General features: G+C 38.3%; 1 protein-coding gene across 1 annotated transcript in view; it reads left to right on the forward strand.

The window, feature by feature from the left end:
* LOC145993912 (inter-alpha-trypsin inhibitor heavy chain H3-like) overlaps positions 1-16,464 on the forward strand; it is a 473,549-nt gene extending 457,085 nt beyond the window's left edge. The window contains exons 13-16 of the mRNA XM_083129826.1: positions 1,494-1,694; positions 2,834-2,955; positions 7,934-8,067; positions 16,043-16,464. Coding sequence (XP_082985952.1) covers positions 1,494-1,694; positions 2,834-2,955; positions 7,934-8,067; positions 16,043-16,121 — 536 coding nt within the window. The 3' untranslated portion in view covers positions 16,122-16,464. The remainder of the gene's footprint in view (positions 1-1,493; positions 1,695-2,833; positions 2,956-7,933; positions 8,068-16,042) is intronic.
* The last annotated feature ends 250 nt before the right edge of the window (positions 16,465-16,714 follow it).

Here is a 16,714-nt window from a genome sequence, read left to right on the forward strand (position 1 = left end):
GTTTTATTCTAATACTTCAGTGAACACAACGTAATATGCACTCCACATGTGACACAGTATTTAGAATATTTGTTTTCAAAGTAGGAAGAATACAATTTTATTGGTACACCTTTTGAATTATAACTTACGAGTGATTAGTAACTGCGTTAAATGTAATGTTATATTTGTCATTTTTTATGATTATGCCATAATTAATTCTTAATAATACTTACGTTAGTATGAAGTTTAAAAACCGGAAAGCTATTTACAAATATATTTTTTTACCGGGCCTTCGTCTTACAGAAAACGATTTTACAGGGCTGCGGTCTCGCAAAAAGGTTGAGAACCACTGCCGTAGACGTCAAGTGCAACACAGCAGTATCGATATCGACGTCGTAGCTCAATACTCGAGAAGGAACTACGTTCTGTTGCATTGATTTCCCGAAAGACAATCTAGGATGTGGATAGTATTCTGTTCCAGATGCTCCATTAGAAACTGAAGCTGCAACACCTGGATCAATTAATCCCTTGACCAATGCAGGTCTTGTGGATGATGATAACAAAAATGTTAACACATATAACTTGCAAATGAACAACTTTATAAAATCAATTAACCATTACGATCAGTGCCGGATCTACAAGCCGCAAAAAACCCTCAGTGAGGGAGGGGCCGGAGACAAGTAAGCTTTTAGGGAGCCCTCAGCCATTGACATAGTAAAGGGTTCGCGTATGTAAAAAAATATATACTTAGTTACTCAGAGGTACAGAAAGGAATACAATATATACAGGTAAAGGTAAAGTCGAAGTTCCCTGTGCATAAAGCACCATGCCATCGTGGCACATTTAGGATATGTGTGGGTAGGGCTTCACATATTTTCTATGCCGGACATCTTAGAGGTAATGTGATCAGCACCACGCTCCGGCCGCCTTTACCTCCCACCGGGTACCATTTGATTTGAGGATGGGTGGGCCCTAGAGCCGCAAACAGAAAGAAATCCGTATTTATGCTTTACTTTGCTTTGCTCCCAAAATCTCTTAAGAAATCGGGGCCTATGCACATCACTCCCCTCCCATTTAAAAATCTTGAGTTGAATTCAATATGGCGGCCACTAATATGGTGGACGTCCGCTTGGAAGACAGCAATGCACTTCCCCCTAAGCCTAACCTGTTTCTATCATGACTAATTGTACCCAGCCTAGCTCCTTTACATTTTATAGAGGGTGTTAAAGTACTTTTGAATCACCCTGTAGGCCCTTGTATGTGACTTTGTCAACGTGAGATCAATGATTACATACACACACACACATTATATGTAAATAATATTATAATATTTATAAATATTATTATGTGTGTGTTTGTGTGTGTGTGAAGATAGGTAGGTAGGTAGAGGGGGGCCCTTTGATGATATTTTGCGGGGGGGCAAGATTTTTAGATCCGGCACTGATTACGATGTATACAATTGCTAGCGCCTATGGAATACTTAACGTCCTTAATTTCTTAATCTCCTTTTACAGTGGTGACTCAAATCCGAATTGGAAATAAAAGGAAAGGTTTCAAAACGATCAACCAGACGAACACGCAGACTCTGAAGAAGAGAGGTCGAACGATCGCTCTCTATCAGAAGCCAAAGCAGCAGTTCTTCACCGAGCCTTGCATCCCCAGCTTCAAGTTGGATATGGGCAGGCAGAGGAAGATGTTGAATCTCATTGGACACCGTAAGCATTCCATTTTATGCCTTGCAACTAGCATGTTACATAAGTAACATTTTTCCTAGGTGTTATAAGTTTCTGAGCTGAAGCTCCTTTCAGAAAGGAACACTCTTATTGACGGTGTGGGACTGTAATGCAACCAGGAACATTTGTTCACTTTCCTCCTCACACTCAACTTATGACAAAGCTCCCACGAATATTTAATTAAAGATCCAATGGAAAGCGTCACAATTTTTCGGTATTGAGGAGGCTTCTATCGTTGTTTTGGACAAACCAGACTGTCGACCCAATTGGTCTGGCGCGCTGCACGGCGTCAACAATGAACAAGCCCCGATATCCTTAGCCTGGGTGGAGGCACATGGTACAGTGGTTTAGATCCCACTTTAAACTGTAGGCCCAGTCCCGATTAGCCTTTCTGTGCCCAAAGTGGACTTATAAAAACACAAATCATTCGATTTTCCTTGGGTGTGGGATGAGTGGAGCTTACCAAATGCAACTCACAAGGATCTAATCTGTTGAAGAAACTTTGGATTTGGGTGAACATTGGTGTAATGTTGTTGTGGTTTTCTTAGTGTTATTTATCATGGATACATTCGTAACCAAGCCCCCCCCCCCCCAGGTGGACAATATTCTCGCCCAGTTTTCTGACTTGTAGATTTGAATTCGGAAATCGGCTATCACCAATTTCGTCCTCCAATAATTGGGGGTATCGTGATTTATATCAAGTCAACGGAAAGCAGAGAATGCTGGTGAATTTTTCAAACTTCGTGGCAGGAAATTTTTTTTTGGATTTTTACGATGGAAAGAAAAGTGGTGTTATGCAAGGTAGTCAAGAAGCTATGTCCAAATAGCTTGTCTAATTTCTTCTTCAACTGAAGACATCCTTTAATAAAATTCGGTTCCAACCTTTCAGTTTCTCGCTTGGTGTCTTGAAGGGCAATTTATGAAGTTTTGTGAACTTATAATTCAAGTGTTACGAGAGCCCATCCAATGTTTTTCAGGATCTGCACTATAAAGGGACAAGATTTTCAATATTATGCACATACAGATAGCATGAAACTAATTTTCTTTTCGTGGCAAAATAAATAGTTTATATTACGCACGGAACATTCTTTACATCATGCTTCTCTCATCTCTTACCCTAGCATTGCTGAACATTGACGTGAAGGATTACCCTTGGTACGGCCAGTATGTGTTTGGCAACGAAGTGCGGATTCCGAAGCCTGACAGATCGCTGTCTAGATATAAACTGGGAGGAAAGGAAGTGGTGAGTAATCCTAAACAAACAAGAATACAAAATATTTTACAATGTATGTTGAGTGCACCTAATTTAAATTAAATTTAGGGTTAAATTACGGAGTAGTGAATGATAACATAATTTTCTGCTAAATGGCAAAAAATTGCTTAAGAAATTCGTATACTCCATTTAACTATTTTAATAGTTATTTGAAAGCAAAATTTTATATTCTTAGAAAATTTAAAGGGGCCATTTGATTATTTCCGTAGATGTTACAAAAGAAGCACTTTCAATGTCAGACACAGCAGTTTCCGTTGAAATTAAAATTCGCATTAATATTAAAAGTAAAAATTTATTTTCTTGTGAATTTGCAGTTATTGTTTCAGGTCCCTTAAATCAATTTGTTTTTTTCGCAGGTGCATTACGGTGTAATATGATTCCTGCATTAATGTTGACAATCTCTAGATTACACAGATTACATTAAATATAGCCACTGGCATACGCAGAGAAGGGCTAGTCGGGCTACAACCCCCTCCGAAATTTTGAGAATATCAACATTTTCAAATGAAAATAGTGAAGACCTCGGAAAAAAGCCGAGGAGTAAATCAAACCAAACTTAAAATTTCCCACAATTGCAATTTTTGAGAGTGGAAAGTTCTAAAAATACGAAATATCTTATTGTGTATGCCAACCTCTAGAAATGATCTATCCACCCCCTCGAAAAAAATCCTGGGTACACCAGTGATCGTAGCAATTCAAGTATAGTATTAATCTTCTAAAATAGGCTAATGTAATTCCATTAACTGCCGTCAACCTTCCAGTTTACATTTCAGGTGTCAGCCAGCGAGACTACCATTCATAAATAATCTGTGTACTATGTTTCGATCTATTGCCAAAGTTTGATGTAAATGGAACTTTTTCATTAGTATTCTATACACTCTACCGTGCAGAACTGATTTAGGAGGGATATAAAGCGAGATTCATACCTATTTCCTGTAGTTTCCAGTACTATAGATTTTAATACATAAAATAATTAATGAGAATTCAACAATACAATTTATATGCAATAAAATCGAAGAAATGAAATAATAAAAATAATAATGTGGTTACATTTTACCACGTAAGGTAGACATTTTTGTACTTTGCTAAACCTTTGGTAGAGCTTACCTCAGACCCTTTTTGTAAAGTAAATAGATCATTTTTCAAACTATTGTGTGTATTGTTAAAAATTCATTATTATTTTCTGCGGTGGTCTCGGTAGGGCGTCTAACTTACACGTGGGAGACCCGGGTTCGACTCCTGGGGTGGATGATCTAAGGTCAGAATTTATCCGGCCTTGCCCAGCAAGGGCTCACCCAGCCTCAAATCAGTAGGTACCTGGGGGCAACCCTGTGAGGTAAAGGCGGCCATAGTGTGATGCTGATCACAACACCTCAAAAATCGCCGAGATCTAGAATGTGTGGGGCCCTACCCCAACATCTCTTAAATGTGCCTTCATTGCACTGTGCTATATGCACAGGGAACTTTACCTTACCTATTTTATCTGTCAAAAATTTCGACAAACAGATAGAAACCCCTTAATTTCTTTGCTTGCAATGTCAATAATGTTTCATATTAAATTTCATAGACAGGAATTTTGTATGCTCTTTATATTTTGGAACTATGGTATAGTGGAACCACAAGGAAAAGGATCTGCGCAGAACAGCATTCTACTCGGGCATGTAGCGAAGGGCAAAGTAAAACATGCTTGATCTGAGCCAGTGATACCAGGTCTATTGATTTCGGAGGAGATTTTCTTACTAAATTGTTGCCAGACTCATACGTCAGTTTTATTTTTTCCAGTTATCTCCCAACTTGGAAAGAAGAGTTCAATGGCGTTCTGTTTTTCTTTTAAAGCTATTTCTACTACAACTATTATATACTCAACTCAATATTGTGGCGGTAGAAAAGTCCTTTGTTTTTCTTACACCTCTTAATAGTAGAATTTAATAAAATGATTTATTTAACGACATTTACTTTGCCTGAAACGATTGAGGAAAAAATTAGAAAAACAAAACAGTTACAAGGAAGGGTCGGTGGTATTTAAACATCGGACCTGTCACACGGACGTAACTTGAGGCTTCACTATGGGAGAGCAGACTCAAAAATTTTCCAGCTCCAAGAATATTTGCTAAATAACTGTGACATTTGCAGAATGAGAAATATTAGTCTTTAGTACTTTGTTCCTTAGGCCCCAGGAGGTTAACTTGTAAATTTTAATAATCCTGAAGATTTTGGAGGGTCAGGTGCCCCCTAGCTGCAGCCAAGTTAGACCCATGACCTGTCGAATAACTTTCTTAATTTTTAGGTGCCACGTAAAAAAAAAAAGAAACCTATTTGCAAATGGTGGTATACAATATTGTAGTACTATATTATTTTTTATGAAGAATAGATAATGTTATTCTCCTACTACATCATTCCGTTCTTTTCTAAATTATACAGTCTGTCCTTTACAAAGACTAGGAATTTATACTATTGTTTCTGTCTGGAGAGATGAAAGGACAATTTTGCACGAGTAAGCGATTTCATGTAAACATTTAGGCGAGTGTTACCGGCCGTGATCATACTAGATGGCTATCTCCTCATAACTCTATTCTCTACTTCGTTATGCAACTACACCTCTCAGAAAGTAACTTAAAGTGTAAGTATATGAAGTAGCTCAGTGGTTCCCGAAGTGTGCGCCTTGACTGGCTTGCATGGGCGATGCGAAATGTTCCAATATTTTCACTGAAATGACACTCTCTTGTTAGTCTACACATGCTTTTAGAATCGGATCATCGCATCAATCTAAATACCCTTATTTAGTACTTTTTACACATAAAAGGTTTCTAAATTTGAAATGTGTTTATTTTTTAACTTAAGGCAACCAACCTAACCACACTAACTGAGCGTTGCTAGTGTTAGATAGGCTTAAATTTTGACTTGAGCGCCGCGGAAACATCTTGGAACGCTAATGGCGCCGTGAAACGAAAACGTTTGGGAACCCCTGAAGCAGCTAATATATGATCTTCACATACAGGGTGAAGCCGATCTCTATCGACAAACTTCCAAATGTTGTTCAGGGATGTTGGCTGAGTGTTTTGATAAAGGAACTCATTGTTCCCGGTACCTCATTACAGAGTAATGTGATGTTGATATGTTACACTTGTATTCTGTGATTTGTACTGTGTTAGATTGGTTCTGATGGATTCGAATGAAAAATAATCACCTGCTCATCACTTTCTGTAATATCAAGAATAGCATTATAAACAACACAAAAATTACATGAGTATGAAACAAACTTAGGACAAAACTCGTACTTGTGTGTTAAATAACTGTACTGTGCGTACTGTACTCTTCAATACGTACTGTTTCTTTATAGCAGCTGTTCAAAATGTTAACCACCATGATCACGACAAACTGTACACCGACTGTTGCACACGCTCTAGCATCGCAGAAGATTGACACACGTGTTCAGCAGCTGCGATAATCCTAGTAACCAGGTCCATGAGAGTGTCGACTTGAATTTCGTACACTAAGCTCTTCACATGACCCCAAAAGCAGAAAGTACATCGAAGTCATATCTGGTGATCGAGCTGGCCATGTAGTAGGACCACCACGACCAATCCATTTTTGACCAAACTGTTTATCAATGTGTGCTCTACAAGCGACTGCCAAGTGTGCCGGTGTTCCGTCATGTTGAAACCTCAAGTGCTACGGTAGTTTTTTTTTTTTTAATTTAAAATTTTGGGAGCGTCAGAACTTAGGCTATTTTGCTCCCTTCACATTATATGGGGGCCAGCCCCTTATCATTACAAATAACAACTCTAACGTTGCTTAACTAAAAATCTTAAAATGTTCTGACTTTTGTTAAAAGCTGAGGCTGTAAACGGGCACTCAGCACACACAAGGACAAAAAACAGGACAACACACACAAAATTATACTGGCATACTGCCAGTCGCCAGAGCCTCGTTAGTTTTTAGTCCAGGGTGCACTACGTGGAAGTGAGGTTGACTTTTGGGCGCCTTAGAAGAAGGCCGCCCCTTACACCCCTGCTACGGTAGTTTAGCTCGAGAAAGAAAACAAATTCCGTATGAACATACACAAAGGTAGTAGAATTTGAACAAACGCAAAAAAATCAATTATTCTGTAATAAGGTACCGGGGACCATGGGTTCCTTATATCCAAACACTTGGCCAATATCCCTGAAAAACCTGTGAACGTTTGTTGGTAGAGTTCGGTTCCACCTTGAAGAAAATCATGTTTGGAGATATGTTGAATTTCATTCGACTTTTCAAATGATTATAAAAACAAGATCTCTCATAGAAAGTACACCCTGTCCAACTATATCTGGAGTAAGGCCGAGCATAGCGAGAGAGAGGAGGAAAGGGGGGAAAATCTAGTGGCCAGGGCGAAGCAGTACACACTGCTGGAAGACTGGTAACTATAGTCGCTTTCCCTCCTCCACGCAATACCGTTCCTCTCACGTGCTGATTGGTGGAGTCGTCTCGTGTCACTACTTGCACAGAGACATGTTTGCAGAGACTTGATTTTTGTTCGCCTGCTCCAGAGACAGTTCGGACAGAGTGTAAAAGGCAAGGCAGGTGTAACACTGAATTAAATTGTAATAAAGAAAAGGTAAGCATGAACCTTGCGATACGATAAATGTGAAAATATATCAAAAAATGCGAAAGATACAAATGCGTAGAGTGTGGTCAATACTATTGTCTCTGCTTCGATTTCATTGTTAGTTTTCAAATCTTTATTTTTACATCCTTGAAATGACTATGTCATATGAAGTTCCATACCAATGGAATGCAACGGCTAAAGTAAAATCAATATTTCTAGTAATAACGACGTGAAGACATTGTTACACCATAAGTCAAGAAATAATTTCTGGAGAGATTCAGGGGTACTTAAAAAATCAGAATTTCTCTAGAAAATGCAAGAACATGTTTAACGTGTTAAATTCCTCCCGTACCATTTCAGACCCCCATGGAAGGAAGAGAATGCTTGTCCCTCTTCAACCTCCCCGGACGTTGCACATACCTCTCGCAGTGCTCGCTCAAGGGCTTCGGCGAGAGCCTCTACACGTACTCCCGGTACTTCTGTGATCTCAATGGGTAAGTCTCCTTCCTGAACAAGTCTTTACAATTGAAACGTTTGATAGCGTCTAGTGAGGGGTTATACATTCATTCTGCTGGAATTTGGGGAACATAATCAAACCTTGATGCTTCCTGCATTTTCCTATATTACGAAGCGAAAATCTATCCATTTTAGGAAATCACTTGACCTACACTGGAAGCTGTAACTATTGGTAAGGGCATGTTAACTACCAGTTTTCAATTCCAGCTATTAGTAGTGTCTGTAGATCTCGTACCTCAGAGCGACATCGTTAAATGTGCTGGTAGATGGCAAAGCTACAAAATGCGCTTGGCGCTCTAATGTACGGAAGAAATAAATTTCATTTTGGAGAAGCTCTATCTCACTCTTCACTATCACTTATTAACTTTAACCCATGGCGCAACAGCCCTTAAAGGGCTTTGGTTCTCGACTGCCAATCTCCCTCTCACAATCCTACCTAAAGGTGTGTAGATCTTCAACCGGCAGGGGTCAGCACGTCAAAGCCTCAGCCGTTATAGGACAGTTCCGAGACCGAGTTACGGTACTCACTCGTAGCTGCCCATTTTGCCACCGGTCCTATTCACAGGCCGAGAACCCTGACTGAACCTAGGCGGGTTCGATACCCGGTAGAGGTACAAGTGGTTCGGATCCCACTTTAAACTGTAGGTCCAGTCCCGATTAGCCTTACTGTGCATAAAGTGGACTTAAAACAACAAATCAATCCAATCCAATCCAATGAACCTAGGCGGACTCGAACCCATGCCGTCCCGCAGTCACAGCCAAAAGCACAGCGCCTTAGACCGCACGGAGGACACTTATTAACTTTACTTAACTGTAAAATGAAAAGATGCTGCTTACCAATTTTTAAATAAGTTCATTTGATTATTGACATCTAACTTTCCTATCTTTTTAAAGAAGACGTGCTTATTAAAAAATAAACTGCTCACAAAAAGTTTTGCATCACCAACAAAAACTGTATTCCTGGGAAGAAAATAAACATACAATTGCTCAATCAGTACAAGAAAGAAGAAAACGTGGAAAACATGGGAATGGCATGAAAAAGAACGTTCACACTAATCCAAAAAAAAGAAAAAATGACACACTGCTGAAGTAGCAAAGGGAAACAAATGGCACAACAATGCTATCTGCCTATTTGTTATGTCAGACAGGATGTTTACCACCTGGTATGTCCCCCTCGAGCTGCAAAGAGGTCTTCAACACGCCGGGGCATGCTCGCAATGAGATGATCAAGGTCATCCTGTGGTAAACGATCCCATTCCTCCTGTGTTGCCAAAAGAAGCTCACGTGGAGAGTCTGGGAGCACAGGACGGTGTGCCATTGCATTCCTCACCATGGCCCAAGCATGCTCGATACAATTCATGTCTGGGCTTCCTGGCGGCCAGGGCATTCTGTTAATTTGGGCCTGCTGCAGATAATCTTGCACCACCCCTGCACGATGTGGCCGGGCATTATCATCCATGAACACAAGAGTTGGACCAATGTTCCGACGGTATGGTTCCACAGTTGTTTGTAGGATGTCTCTGATGTAACGCGGTCCTGTCAGTGTCCCTTGAATTGCAATTAGGGGCGTTCGGCGGCCGTGCATAATCCCTGCCCAAACCATAATGCCACGTCCTTGGAATGGATGAACAGGTTGCACATGACGAAGTCTCTCCCGCGGTCCTACGCCTCTCCACACTCTCACACGTCTCGAATCAGGCCTCAGACAAAGCCTACATTCATCTGTAAAGAGTACACACGACCAATCTGCAGGTCCCCAATGCACATGTTCGCGTGCTCACACCAAACGATCACGCTGTTCGTTTGCACTTAGAGGTTGCCGACGCATGGGTCTTCGGCAACGTAAGCCTCTTGCTCGCAGTCTATTGCGAACAGTCTGGGTCGAAACACGTACGCCTGAGGCTTGTTGGAGGTCATTTCGCAACTCATTTGCGGTCCTGGTATTGTGCCTCAGGGCTGTGATTCCTAGCAAACGGTCCTGGGCTGTTGTTGTTACCCGTGGTCGACCTGAACGGTGGCGATCTGCTACTGTCCCACTGTCTGTGTACCTTCTCCATGTTCTGCTGACATCGCTCTGTGCGATTCCCATCGTCGCGGCTACCGCCCGTTGTGACATCCCACTCTGCACGAAGGCGATAACCCTTGCCCGATCGAACTGCGATATTGTACGCCTGGGCATGTCTACAACGCACCTTCACTACTTGAGTCTCTCTACGTAAGTGGGAGATATAGCCTTGACCATTACCACCCACAATACTGAGATGTTCGAACACACAAATATGCTCAGCTGGTCGTGGCTGTCGTCTGAAGAGCGAGTTATGCGGGGTTGAATGGGTATCTTGCACAGCACAGTGTGCTTTCTTACAGCTGGCCCAGTGGGACATGTTGCGATTGTTCTTTCTATCATTTCTTGGGTGATGCAAAACTTTTTGTGAGCAGTTTATTTTCTATAAATCGATAACTTTACATACTCTTCAAAGCATTAGTGCACTGCTCCTGTTGTAATATTACGAAGAGGTATAAGTAGCAAGAACAACTGCATTCTTCACCAGATGTTTTATTCTTTTTTTTAAAATTTATTTCAGCTGCTATAGACTTAGAATTGTTGCAGCCATGGTATCACACTTTCCTTACTCCATTTCACTATTGACATTAACTAAATAGGTCAATGCACCTGAAGTGGCCAAATTTTAAACTATAAGTAAATGGTTGCTTGACCATATATGGTCATGTTTCCAGCATCTCGTGTAGTGAATTTTATATTTGTAGACATTTTATTTTCATAATAATGCATAATTCTGAAATCGTAGACCACTGAGACAAAGAAAATTCTAATATGAATAATATAATGAATTTTTTTTTCTATTAGGCTTACACACTGTTTCTTAAGTTAAAAATGATCGGAAGTAGTGTTAAATAGGAGTCGTATTTGTTAAGTACTTCTCAGAACATCTCCATGGAAGATTTTTTTTTTTTCAGATTGAGCACATATACTATAGGTCTTTTCAGTTGTTACGGCGGGCACTCTAGAAGCTGGCAAATGAAGTGAACAGCGGGGAATTCGCAGCAGACCAACCAGACAACTGCGGTGGCTCCGAGAGATACGACGTGGCGGAAATAAGTACTACGTGAATCTCGTTTTACAAGGCTGCTGCGTTTCTTATCGCGCTGGATTCGTCGCTTCCCTGCTCCCCACATCCCTTGCCAGCTTCTAGAGCGCCCGCCGTAACAACTGAAAAGACCTATAGCCTATAGTAGTGTCTTTGAGCGAAATATCATATTTAAGAAAAACCCGTTCTGTCTATCCACAAACTTCCTCACTTTTGACCTCCTTTGGGTCCTAATATCTTTGATGGAGAAACAGTTAAAAAATCCTACATTTGCTAGGTAATAGTAGGTAAGGTAGTAATTTCCAGAAAATATTTAGACATGGAAACATAACTTGAAATTGAGCTACAACAAACAAAAAATGCAGGGAATATGCTAAAACTACTGGCTCTTTTACATAAAAATGTTTTTAAATTACATTTTATCTCATATAATTTAATTACAATACGTCATGATAGTAGTAAAATAAACTGTCCTTGATTTAAACAACAAATTAAACTTAATAATATACATTCAAATCAAACTTATTAGCGATAATACATGTATTATTATTTAAGTATTGGATTATAGTGCTGAAAAACAGCATACAAGCCTTATACAGCAATTTATTGCAATAGATAAATGACATATACACAGTAAAAAATTAAATAAGTATACTACATGTTAAAACATACTACGGAGACCAATTTACGTTGAAATAAGAGAATTACAAATTAAAAAATTACAATGCCATCACTTATACTAAGACACAAGTTAAGCAGTAAAATTGCACATGTATTTTAATACTAAACGGTCAGTAGTCTTAAACGGAATATGATCGTATAAGAAGAAAATTAAAATACTTTTGTTTCTAAAATGATAAATGGCAGAAATTGCAGAGCAGTTAGTTCTGAGTGAGTAGTGACGAGTCTTTAGAGTAATGTTTTATAATAAGTACGGAACCTCAAGTTTTCCATTAATTAATTTGCAAATTCAATTGAAATCCTTAGCATTTCTTCTATCCAAGAGTCAAGAGAAATTAAGTTTATCTAACAAATTATAATATTCATAATAAAAAACTAAACAGTCTGAATTTAAAGAACAAAAATGAAACAAATCTTTTCTATATATTTTGAAGCATGATTATTGCATGCAAAATTCCAGGTTGTTGTACTGTATTCCAATATAGGCCTCACATACACAGTAAATAACTGCAGTAACAAGAATAGATTGTTTGAATTTGACCATTTGTTGATCAAGAATCCACTTTTCTTTTAGATTTTGTTGCAATTGCATACACGTGAACTTTAAAATCAGGCCTCATATTTAATACAGCAACCAAATCCTTAATATGTAACGTCAACTCTTTTTAGTGCAAATGAGCCTAATTTATAACTACAGTATGCCTGTGCCACCAAAGTTTCATTGTAAAAGTAATAATAAAGGATTTTACTGTATTCATAACAAGTTGGTTATTAGATATTCAGTTACCGACTGGATTAAGATCAGATTTCAACTAATATGTATCATCAGTATCTATTTCAGTGTATATCTTGCTATAATCAGCATAAAATATAATATTTAGCATGCTTAATTACTTAAGGTTTTTTTCCACCTGTTCATGTAGCTCCGGCGCCCAGCCAGCGTCGTATAAAGTGGGTAACTGGAGAAAACTCTAAGGGGTAAAGGCAGCCAGAGGCGTGGTGCCGATCACTTCACCCCCACCTTCAAGAAAGTGTGAGGCCTTAACTCCACATCCCCTATACGCCTTCATAGCGTGGTGCAAAGGACATTGGAATACTTTACTTTACTTTTGTTATTACTTTAGAAATATCATTCAAATAGATAGCAAAGAGAAGAGGTCCCCAAGAATTATATTACTAAGATAACTCATGAAACAAGCACAATTTCTAGAAACACATCCATATGATTGGCACTATCAAAAGCTTTGGATAAATTTGTATATAACATCAAGTTCATTGGTGGTACAGAAGGATTGGAAAGCGTCAGTTACAAGACCTAATATACTGCTGGACAAAAAAAACCGGACACTTGCATTTTTTGTGATAACGCATAAATTCTGATTCGAAGGCTAACTAAATGTTGCAGAAATTATTGGAAATAAAAAAACCTGAATATATTCAACAGAAAGCAAATTAAAATTTATTGTTAATAAGTTAAATTAGAACATAAACGAAAGTTACAGAAAACTACCAAAAAAAATTAGAAAAAAAAATCTTAGCAATATTTTGTTTTAATATTGTTAAGTGCTACTGGTGGGGTATATAAGCTGTCTAGTAGCGGGTGTTACCTCCCCTGCCATCAATTACAACTTGTAACCTCCGTGGCATACTTCGAATAAGGTTGGCAATCACTTATTGGTCCAATTGCTCCCATTCTTCTTGAATAGCAAGTCTTAGCTCTTCAATTGTTCTCGGAACTATTGCACGGTTTCTGATATGTCGTTTCAGTTGATCCCAGACATGCTCTATCAGATTTAGGTCCAGACTTTGTGGTGGCCATTCTCATCGCGTAATCCCAACTTTGTCCAGGTACTCCGTGACAATATTTGCAATGTGAGGACGCGCATTGTCATGCATAAAAACAAAATCTGGGCCTATGAATGGTGCATATGGTACTACATGATCTGCAAAACATTCTGTAATATACCTGCGAGCTGTCATTGCCCCATTCTCTACAAGAACCAACTCTGTACGTCCTTGTAAAAAAATACCTCCCCAGACCATTACACCACCGCCTCGAAAGGGTGTTATTTCAACGAAACAACATTGTGCATAACGCTCACAAGGTCTGTACACTTGTTCACACCCGTCTGATGAACGTAGGTTGAATTTTGACTCATCGGAGAATAAAACCTTTTCTCACTGCTCCACATTCCAATGTAAGTGTTGTGTAGCAAATTCCAGTCTTCGCTTCCGGTGACGTGCTAACAACCTGGGACGTGTAGCCGGCCTCCGAGATGATAAACCACTTTCATTTAGTCTTCTACGAACTGTTCGTGAAGAAACCACAGCTCTATGAACATTTCTCAAACGCCGTGCCACAATATTTGGAGTCGTACGATGGTTCCGTTAAGACTATGATACACATGAAACGATCTTCCCGTGCTGTTGTGCATCGTTTCCGACCAGAACCCGGTCTTCTACCATAGGAACCAGTTGCATCATGCCGTCTGAGAGCTTCATTGATAGTACAGGTACTTTGTGCTATATTTAGCACCCTAGCAATATACGACCATCATCACGAAGAGCAACTACTTTTACTACCTCTTCACGTCTCATTTTCAAGCTAGCAAACTTACAATACACTTGCAAGATAAACACCAGAAATGACAATATCAATAATATCTGTTACTATGGTTACTATGAACCAAAATTCATGCCTCTCTAGACATTAAACAAAATAACATCAACAGGAATTGAAAATCAATAAATTAAAACAAAATTGCATGAAATTAATTTTGAGCCTACTAGGTGTCCCAAATAAGTAAATACGAGTAAATAAATAAATAAATAGTAAATGGAAAACTATGCAAAATGTTCAATAATGAATGTTCAATTGTTCAATACTTAACTGAGAGCGTAATTCATAAGTAATTGCAATTCAGATGTCAAATATTAAGGTGTCCGGTTTTTTTGTCCAGCAGTATAGTATAGTGCTCATCTTTCACGTAACATTTGAATTCCTTTTCTTTCCAAAATATTAATATGCAAATTATAAATACTGTAGGAAAATATTATTACATTATTATTATATTATTACAATTCATGATGGATTATAACAGGGAAATGCATTATCTCCATGATCACTATTTTTTCTATAGAATGTGATGTTAGGAAGGTAAAAGAAACTAATGAAGGACTAAAATTAAATAGTCTGACTCAGTTGTTAGCGAATGCAGATGAAGTACACTTACTAGGGTATGGTATGAATACAATTAAGAATAAAAATATATTTAAAAGCAGCTGGTTTTCAATTTCTTTGATGAAGATAGGTTTGAAAGTTAGCAAAGAGGAAATTAAACACATGCTTACAGGCCGAAACCAACTGTTAGGTAATAATCAAAATTTGATTATAACAACTCGTTTGAATCGGTTTCTAAATAAAGGTACTTAGGAGTAATACTCGTAAATTATAATGGTATTAAATAGGAAATAAAAATCACACTTAATTCAGGAAATATGAGTGTTACATTTCTCTTCATAAACTTTTATCTTCTCGTATAATATCTAAGAAACTAAAAGTTAACATGTACAAAACATTAATTTGCTTGTAGTATAATATGGATGTGAAACTTGGTTCCTTACATTAAAAGAGAAACCTAAATTAAGAGTATTTGAAAAAAAAATCTGCAGAAAAATAATTAAACCTAAAAGGGATGAGGAGACAAGTGAGTGGGATATTATTAGAATAATTAAATCAAGTAGACTTAAATGGGCAGGCCTTGTGGCACAAATGGGAGAGGAAAGAAGAGTTTACAGGAATATTGTTGGTAAACCTGATGGTAAAGGCCTGTAGGAAGACCAAGATGAAGATGGAGGAATAACGTTGAGATGGACCTAAAGGAATTCGGTAAGGATGGATGTTGCCCAGGAAAGAACAGATGGTAGGCTTGATTTGCTGCAGCCATAAACCTTAGTGTTTAAGAAGGTAAGAGGAGTGAGTGAGTAGAAAAATATTATACGTACATATACATTTTAGAATAAGAACAGTTCTCATTTTATTAAATACTCACTCTTAATTCGGGGTACTTGTAATACAAAAAATATAATCACTTTTGCAATATAATACAACCCAAATCTGTTGCTTCATATGAATATAATATTTATCTCTTTTACTTTCTAGGTTTGCTGGTGTATGCTGCCCAATAGCTATTAATGAAATAAGATCAGCAATCCAAAGTAGATATTGTTTTGACTATTAGTTACTTTAAAGTAAGATAATATGTGTTCCTGTTTGAGTCAATGTGCAAACGTGAAATGTTGTAAGAGATCTATCCGTTTTTGAGGAGAAAAATATGAGGTATCCACATCTAGTGTAACGGAAGATGTTGGCCGAATATATCAAAGTCATTTGTATAATGTGAATTTGCTTTTGAAATCTGTGTGATAAAAATGAACATAATACAATAATATAATTCAATCATTATATTACTTGGAATAACTGCTTTACATTGAAACTACCTTATTTATACCTCTTATATAAAACAATTAAATAGGAGTCAGCAGCAGTTGCATTTATGAAGTTCTCACCAATAACTTTCTGCGGCGTGGAGAGTAAGTTCTCTATCGACACTTCTGAGTTGTGACGATCACATTGAAAGTTAATGGTATTGTTACAACCCAGAAGTGTCCGTGACTGTACAAGCTCCTACTCAGGGACGACTGAAAGAACTTCACTTGGAGAAAAAGCACGTGGTGGTGCATTACTTCAGAATATGATAAAGTTTGTAGCCTATTGGACAAACTGTACATTTTTTTAAATCAAAGAATAGAATTCATTACACTGAAAATAGTG

This window comes from Lepisma saccharinum, chromosome 10 (assembly GCF_977018435.1).
Source record: "Lepisma saccharinum chromosome 10, izLepSacc3.1, whole genome shotgun sequence".
Classification (NCBI taxonomy): domain Eukaryota; kingdom Metazoa; phylum Arthropoda; class Insecta; order Zygentoma; family Lepismatidae; genus Lepisma; species Lepisma saccharinum.